Raw genomic sequence first — 9,316 nt, forward strand, 5'->3', positions numbered from 1 at the left:
TTGCATAACATTCGACTTTTACATGTTTGCAGCATTTGCGGGTCACATTACTCATCATGTGATGATGTGGCAAGGGAAAATACTATACTACACTCTTAAAGGAGAACCTCACATCATATCACACATTTTACTCAACTCAGCGACAATTATTTACATGATGTCACACATGTCACACATGTCACACATACACAGTATATTCATCTTCCTTTACATTACACAATGCTTGTAATGTGACACGCATCTTTAAACGTTCATGTACATCTGTATTCTCATGTTTACATATACTTTTGGGTCCTCCCTATTTTCATGACGTCACTTATTGGACGCTCAATCACATTGCATGTTTACATTGTAACCGTTGCATTACAAGCACTTCAACCTAACTTATACACACATGTACAGTAATTCATCATTGGGACACCTTGTAAACTCATTCTATACCAACTATCCTCCTTACACAAATGCATGCATATGCACACGACTATTCATTGTTGCCAACATGTCACAATAACATGGATAATTACACATGTTACACAAAACTTTTCCCACGTCAATCTCAGCCTTTTTGTCTCATTACATGACTGACTCTTGCGTTCACAAGTGTTACATGCATTGCACATGCAACTATTTATTTGCAAGCAATCTTTGTACAAAGCTTCACGTCACATCATTGCCAAATATCATCATTCCCTGCAGAATACACACAACAAATACTTAGAACAACAAGTGCACACAGCTTGCCACAGAAGTACTTTATTATGTTAATGTAACACCTTGCATTTTACTATGTCACCTGACATCATCACATACCTATTTAAAGGACGCACATTACCTGCTCATTCACAGCTACTCATTTCAAAATGTTGCGAATGTTTAGGAGACGCAGGAACATTCTTTTCTATGACATGCTTGATGATCAAGAGAATCATATAGGGCAAGGTAGGGACACACCGAGGGACAGTGACAGTGACGCGGATACGACAGGGACAGGGAGAGGGACAGGCCGAGGGACAGGTAGAGGGACAGGAGATCAGAGGAGAAGACAGAGGAGACAACTTGTGCCTCGTCCGCGTCTGTACAGGGAGAGAACCCTGTTAGATGGGATGAGTGAGGAGGAGATTGTAAGTCGCTATCGTTTGAGTTCAGCAGCAATCTTAGCTCTTTATGAGGAGATAAGGGGGGATTTAGATTTTTTCACAGCCAGAGGTCGTGCAGTCCCTGGGCTTGTTAAAATGCTGTGCTCATTACATTATCTTGCTTCCGCGTCATACCAGACAACTGTGGGCATAGTGGGCGGGGTCTCGCAATCTACATTCTCGCGGGCCTTGACCCAGTTTCTCTATGCACTCAATAGACGCGCTAGGAATTATATTCATTTTCCTACAGAGGCGACAGAGTGGCTGGAAGTCAGGACTGGCTTTTATAATATAGCAGGGATACCATCTGTGCTGGGTGCAATCGATTGCACACATGTTGCTTTGATTGCACCTAGTCAGAGTGAGCATGTGTACCGCAATCGGAAGCACTACCATTCACTCAATGTACAGGTGGTATGTGATGCGACGATGAGGATAATGCATGTGGTACCCAAGTTCCCTGGTTCCAGTCACGATTCCTCTATCCTGAGGAACTCTTCAGTCTTCCATGCGTTCGAAGAGGGACATTTTGAACCTGGTTGGCTGCTGGGTGAGTACATATTTACATGTTCTAACACAAAACACATGTTGATTTAGGAATGTTGGCATTGTACAATTTGATCACTAATGTCAGCTTATGTGTGCTCCATTCATTATAGGTGACTCAGGATACGGAATTAGGCCGTGGCTCTTGACTCCGGTGCTAAACCCTCAAACTGAAGCAGAGGACAGGTACAATGCAGCCCATATATCTACAAGATCTGTTATAGAGAGGACATTTGGCCTACTCAAGACCAGGTTTAGGTGTCTGGACAGAACTGGTGGGGCTCTTCTATACAAGCCTCAAAAAGTGTCTGATATTATCCTTGCCTGTTGCATTTTGCACAATGTTGCACTCAGGCACAATGTACAGTCAGACCTAGCTGAGGCTTTGGTAGACGAGCATCCCACCCATGTAGCTGCTGAAAATGAACAAACAGCCAGTGGTGGCCAGACACGACAGAATCTCATCAATTCATTTTTTTCTTGTAAGTACAAACTCATATGTTCCTAGTACTACTTTTATAGTTTAATTATGTTATATTAACAATAATGTTTCTTTATATAACCTTCTGTTAGGACACAGATGAATATGGGTTGCACACCTTTCTTTTCTCTGCTGTGTGCACAAAGGGATGTGGCACCGGTATGTTATTGTTGCACAGGTTATATAATCCCTCTTCAATTGTACTTTAGTTGTGTGTATGTGAATACAACTTGGGTAACAAAGCAATAATATTGTAGCATTGTGTTATTCCTTATGCTAAGACAAAACACATATTATGCCCATAATCATTCATGCTTCTAGTATGCTTACATACAATGTTATTGGTGCAGTGTAACATGTACATCCATATGATGTGTACACCAGGCTGATTTACATTTTGAATGTCATGAAATATACATGGTGTTGTACATTTAACACCAAATACACACTTTGCTGTGTTGTTTACGGTACTGAAGATGGCATGTCAATGTTTGCAATTTATATATTGTTCCTTTGCATTATAGGTATATCTCCAGTATGACTGATCATGGTATGTATATTTGCTGACATCTCTCATAAGATGTGGCTACCTCAATCTTCCTATAATTATTGGAACTAAAAACCCAACATATTGGTTTAAACACAAATGTTACATATATGTACTTTCTGTATCATGTATATGCATTTAGCTACTCTTGAGCTTTCATGTGCATTGTATTACAAAATGATTACTCACATTTCATCACATTTTATGTATGTTTCCTTATAATTTCCATTAATGTAATATAGAGGTGGTTGGAGAAAAGGGGATAACTGTACTTATTTGTTTACTTACGGGAGCACATTCATCACTAGCATAGACACACTTTTTAAGACAACTGTTTGTGTCTCTATCAATTGGTGTAGGATCCATGTATAACACCGACAAATGATAACACCAGCTTTATTATGGTAGCTTATATCATCATATTGACTATACTATGTATTTCTAAACGATTAATAAACACAGTAAACTATAGTTAGTTAGGTTAATGAAATATACACAGAAACGTACTTCATAACATGATGGTGATGTCATATTCAGAACATCATGCATTGGAGGGGACCATAACATCTGGCCAGTAACATTATTTGCTACAGTCCCAAACCATTTTATCTACATACCCATGTAACAAGAGATTTTAAAAATAAATGGCTACTTGGTTGTAAGTGTCCTTTACATTGGGAGAAGGAGTGGCTCACTGAGTAAAGACACACACTGGCACTGATAGTTTGAAGCAGGGGAGTCTGGTTCAATTCCCGGTGTGGGCTCCTTGTGACCTTTGCCAAGTCACTTTATCTCCCTGTGCCTCATGCGGCAAAAAAACATTTGTACGTTCCACGGGCCAGGGACCTCAGGCTGAAACATGTGTCTGTAAATCGCTGCGTACAACTAGCAGCCCTATACATGAACATGCTCATATTATTATTATTATTGTTACATAGTTTCGACAGTCATACGTTCCATTACATATTAGAATACACAAATGTGTTAGCAGAGTGGGAATGGTTGTTATATATAAAACACACCATGTCATAAAATGTTAGTAGTCATTAAAGAACACTCAAGAAAAATTCATGAGGCACTCTTTTGCAACATCATTATGTTAATTAAGTGCTTATGCAATATAGGCATAAGGGTATCACATTTTTAATTGTTTGTTAATAAGCGCTGCAAGCAATATAAAATTAGTTCCATATGTAGTATAGTAGTCGGTGGCTCCTCCTCACAATCATCTCATATAAAGGTAGACTCTTCTGAAATCATACATTGATCCGATTGTATCTTCCCCGACATCTCTGAAATACAGCAAACACATGATGGTCAAAGATGGCACCTTACTAGATATGCATCCGTGACAACGCGTTACGCAGCTCTATATGATTGTGTACATACACACGTCAGTCACTTATATGTTAGAAGTAAAACTGTTCATCAGTATGTAATGTTTCTTTAAATTTGTAGCAGGCATAACTATGTATAAGAAGTGAACGTTGCCTGTATACTGAAAGATGTGCGCGCACATCTTTGTGTGCGCACGCACTTCACGCTTGGCTCCACTAACTGTTAGCGCATGCGCAAAACAAAGCGTACGTTGTGCGTTCAATACATGTTGAAAATACCAGTAAACATAACATCTTTATTTCAAATACAATGAAGACGAAACTACATTCGTTCTAAACGAGTACATCTGTATTCTTTTTAAACAGACGTGTTTGAACAGAAAGCACGGCCGATAACACAATGCGCAAATGCAATACGTGTGACGTCATGTTAAGCCAGCGTGAAACGCACGCTAACACTCCTCCCACTCAATTAACATTCGGCTAACGCCCAGGGTACGCCTACAAACACTGAGCCGCACGCATCACACACTGCAGTTACCGTTACTATAACAAAACATGACAGCCAATAGGCTTTGAGGCGCGCACGTCGCTTGGGGGCGGGACTTACATCACTAATCCTTTTTAAGGACGCCTTGGCCCATGACAAGGGTCCCACGTCATACGTGGTGGACCCGGTTTTCAATGTTGTAGATGTTGCATGATAACAAAACAGGTATGTGTTAGAGTAATGGTAAAATGTTGCTAATATGTTTAAAGGGATAGGAAAGTACGTATATTTATTCCGTCAGCAATGTGTACTACTCTTTCAGGTCCTACTATATTGTATTAGGAAACAATTTGTTTGTGATCGCTACATGTTATGCAGTCTGCAATGTTACGCTGTATCCACGCATTGAAAGTGAAAATGGTGGTTACAAAAAAAAAAAAAATTTAAACGCAGAGTCAACGCATAACGATTGTTATATTTACCATTCTTCTAGAATTAACTCTTCGCCTGGCTGCAACTGGTCGCTCCAGAAATGCAAGCCATTTTCATCCACGCTTAACCCAACCGCTGAATCCAGTATGGCACATATCTCCTCCAGGATGCGCTCATAGGAATCGCCACTGCTTTCTTCAAATAATTGGTCGGGAGGTAGGTTCATTTCTTCCGGTTCCCATTCCAATGCAATTTCAGCTGAAAGGCTTGGTACATAATCATAGTACTTTTGTTCTTGTACAATGTGGGTTTCAGGAATGGAGGCTGCAGATATTGCAGCACGTATCGATTCAAACGGATCAGTAGTAGCGGATACATTGCTATTGCCATTAGGAATAAATATGCCTTTCACGACAATATAAGTGCCGTCTTTCAGGATAAATTGTTTTTCCGGGGCAATCTTCCAGAAACCATAGGTGTGTTGTAGCTTATCCTGGTCACGTTCAAAAAAGTCATTACTTGATAAAGTGAATCTTATTGAGGAATTAAAATTCCGTGCATGCTTACGGTCTTGGTAATAAGGATATTTTGCTCGAATGAAATCATCGATTTGGCGTGTGCTTGCTTTCTGTCCGCGACTGTTCAAGATGGCTTCACAGATCATGTACTTATACCCTAAAAGGGGATTAATATTGTTAACGAATTCATCAGCCATGTCTGAGTAGCACAAAAGCTGTGTGCAGGTCTGTGTTATTTGCTCATCAAAATGAATGTGCTGAATGGCTAACAAACTCCTGTTTTTCCTTGTCAAGGTCAACAAAAGTAACTACTTTGACTCCTTATTTCAAACGCCAATTGGATTTGGTTGTCTAATTGGGTTAACAGTTGTGGTTCGTGATATGGGACTGTGGGAGAAACATTTCTCCTTCTTTTATCTCGTTTGTGAAAAACATCCCTAGACTGTGAATGCGTTCACATAGTGTTTTTTTGAAAAGTAACAAAGACCAGTGTGTGAAAATATTTCTTAGCCAGGCATATCAGTAAAAACACACCTGCAAAAAGAAATGTTTTTTCCCCGCTTACATTTCTGTGTGTATGTGAAAGTCTGGTTAACTCCCTGTCTGCATGAGTTTAAATACGTGTGTATATATATATATATATATATATATATATATATATATATATATATAAATATATATATAAATATATCTCTTATAAAAATATATATATATTTATATATAATATTTTTTTTTTTTTTTTATATTGCAGGAGTACACACAACATTGATGGCATTAAGTATACCTTGTATGAAACCTATTTAAATGGTGAGAAACATGATTGAATTAAGTAATAAACATTTGTTTAAGCACAATACTGTTAGAGTCTCATACTTAGGATATTTCTCAAACATTAGGCCTGTATTATTAAAATAGTGTGCTTTCACAAGGAAGCATGAAGTGTATTAGTTTGTGTATACCAGTTTATATAGTACTATATATATATATATATATATATATATATATATATATATATATATATATATATATATATATATATATATATATATATATATATATATATATATATATATATATATATACATATATATATATATATATACACATATATACACATATATACATATATATACACACATATATATATATACACATATATACATATATATATATATATATATATATACACACTCACACACTCACACTCACACTCACACTCACTCAGTGTGTGTGTGTGTGTGTGTATATATATTATTATACATTCTGAGATGTTATAGAAACGAACACACAACTGATTAAAGGACAAAATTACAATGGCCAAGCAAGGCAAAGGTAAGTAATAATTTACACATAATCCTGCTGTACACGTACAAGAAAGATGTTTGCACTTACTTAGGTGTTTTAATAATTGCATGTGACTAATATGCATATGCAATTCTTACATCAATTAACACACCCAAATGCAATGTTTTGCTGCAAAGTCAATGGCAGCTTCTCTAAACTTAGCAACTGGCTCCTGGTGGACCATTACTGAACAGACGATTACAACATAAATATTTATAACACAATTAATTATGAGTGTTAACATTTCCAAAACTTCACGTGTACAAGAACATAGTTGAAAGTTTGGAAACAACACAGTCTTCAGCATACATACAATAGTAATTAGATAATCTGAAGTCAACAAAACAAGGCCAAACACATATTTTCTGAATTATAACATTTATTTTTTTTGTTCCTTTTGCGAGCGAGTAACAGGCCTGCTTGTTGTCTCTTGAATTTTCCTTTTTCTTTTGCCACCAACTTTAGGCACAACAGAGCCACTTTGAGTGGCCTCTGGCACTTCACGGGCAGGGCTTGTGGCCAGTGACTGTTCACCTACGGGGCTTGTGGCCAGTGACTCACCTACAGGGCTTGTGGCCAGTGACTCACCTACAGGGCTTTTGGGCAGTGATTCACCTACAGGGCTTTTGGGCAGCGATTCACCTACAGGGCTTTTGGGCAGCGACTCACCTACAGGGCTTTTGGGCAGCGACTCACCTACAGGGCTTTTGGGCAGCGATTCACCTACAGGGCTTTTGGGCAGCGACTCACCTACAGGGCTTTTGGGTAGTGACTGTTCACGGACAGGGCTTGTGCCCAGTGACACATGTGAGCAAGTTGGTAGACACTGCACAAGTGATGGTTGGTCTGTTTCATGTGTGTCTTGTTTTGTTTTTGTCGCCTCCTTTGTAGGTGTCTGCTGCTGAATTTGTACAGATGGCAGCGGTAGGATGTCATCAGGAACCTGCACAGCAATGTCTGCTACTTGACCGGTAACATTTGGGCCTGGTGAATGAATATCAGATGAATGTGGTGAAAACTGACCTGCATGAACAGATCCTGGCTGGGAGGTGTTGAATTGTGGTACATTAGTCATTCTCCAGTAATTAGCTTGTGTTTGCTGAACAACTAATGCTTCGAATGAGGTGTTGATTTTTTGCAACTGTTTAGGCACTTCAATGAAGACTCTGTGGAGATGTGCCAATTGTGATACTGTTTCTTCCTGCAGTCCAATCATCCTTTCCAGCACTGTCATCATGTCTGAATGGCGACGATTTTCTGCGTCCACTATTTTTCCCTCTGAAGCTACAATTGCATCGTATGTGGAAGTTGATGGACGATTTGGCGGTACAACAGTTTCTATTGGCACCTCTTCATGGTCACATGATTGTATTTCAGTCTCTTCTGTGGCGTCATCCTCATCATACTCATCATCCTCATCACCATGATGTTCTAAAAAGAAATGTACACATTATTAAATGGCATGTTAATGTATGCTGTGTTACTATGTAATTGTACTGTGTCCTAAGTAACACCTAACATGTTAGCATACGTTTTATAACCTCATTAAAAACTACCTTGACTTACGAATAATGTTTGGACTCAGTATGAAATATGAATGAATGAAAAGTTGCTCTAAACTCAGAAGTCCTACATGATAATTAACATCACTAACACAATACATGTTGCCTTACACTTAATTTTCACTGACACTAAGTAATCCTATTTAAAGAAGATGTGCAAAACAAATAATGCACATGACAACATAACATATAGAAGAGCACATATTATATGGCCAGCAAATGATACACTCACCTTCTAGTAGTGTTGAGCTGGCTGACCCAGGTGAAGACACTTGTTCCATCTCAGGTGACACATGTCCTCCAGGGGCAACTATATATAACAATAACATAAGTTTTACATTTACATGTGTAAATATTGAACAAACACTTATTGTATGTTCTGTATTTATGATTAACTAACAACATCAGTTCCTTAACCGAAAATGTGTGTGAAAGTGAACATAAATAGTTTTAATAACACTGTACATGCCTGTGTACTTAGAATTTTTAAGTTCCCTAACATACAACATACTATGTTTCTGCAGTAATGCGTGAGGATAAATAGATTAAATGAGTACATAAAAATCATATGTTGTGTAGTGATATCAGTATCATAATGTACATAACTATCATGAGATGACCATTCACAATGGTTATCATGAAGGTGGTCATATTGCAAAAAGTGTTGTTTTTGGTAGAGGATATGTGTGGTACATTAATCGAAGATGTGGCACACCTGAATGTGGCTGTGACTCAACAAGACAACACATGCAGTGTGTGATAATGTGTCTTTCATAGTAGTTCAACTATAGATATGAGTGAACTAATGTGTGACGTACGCTTTGATAAGTAATGAGTTGTTGGGGCATTTAGTAGCTAGAGTTAAGCTTTCCAATGAGTGTGATTAACTTCAGTTGTGCTATTCAGGTTGTAAGAAAGGTATT

At 38.2% G+C, this 9,316-nt stretch overlaps 1 protein-coding gene across 1 annotated transcript; it reads right to left on the reverse strand.

Moving 5' to 3' along the window:
- Positions 1-7,202: 7,202 nt before the first annotated feature.
- On the reverse strand, positions 7,203-8,697 carry LOC142491961 (uncharacterized). Its single transcript, XM_075594741.1, has 2 exons — positions 8,626-8,697; positions 7,203-8,262 (listed from the first exon to the last, which is right to left on the reverse strand). The coding sequence occupies exons 1-2, from the start codon at positions 8,672-8,674 to the stop codon at positions 7,211-7,213; spliced, it is 1,101 nt and encodes a 366-aa protein (XP_075450856.1). The 5' UTR covers positions 8,675-8,697; the 3' UTR covers positions 7,203-7,210.
- Between the last annotated feature and the right edge of the window lie 619 nt (positions 8,698-9,316).

The sequence above is a fragment of the Ascaphus truei genome, chromosome 4 (genome assembly GCF_040206685.1).
Source record: "Ascaphus truei isolate aAscTru1 chromosome 4, aAscTru1.hap1, whole genome shotgun sequence".
In the NCBI taxonomy this organism is placed as follows: domain Eukaryota; kingdom Metazoa; phylum Chordata; class Amphibia; order Anura; family Ascaphidae; genus Ascaphus; species Ascaphus truei.

Bases quoted from the DNA above. Each gene is read 5' to 3' on its own strand.
- LOC142491961 (XM_075594741.1), bottom strand. From the start codon at position 8,674: ATGGAACAAGTGTCTTCACCTGGGTCAGCCAGCTCAACACTACTAGAA. The intron at 8,263-8,625 runs GTGAGTGTATCA...ATTTCTTTTTAG, and splicing joins CAGCTCAACACTACTAGAAG to AACATCATGGTGATGAGGAT.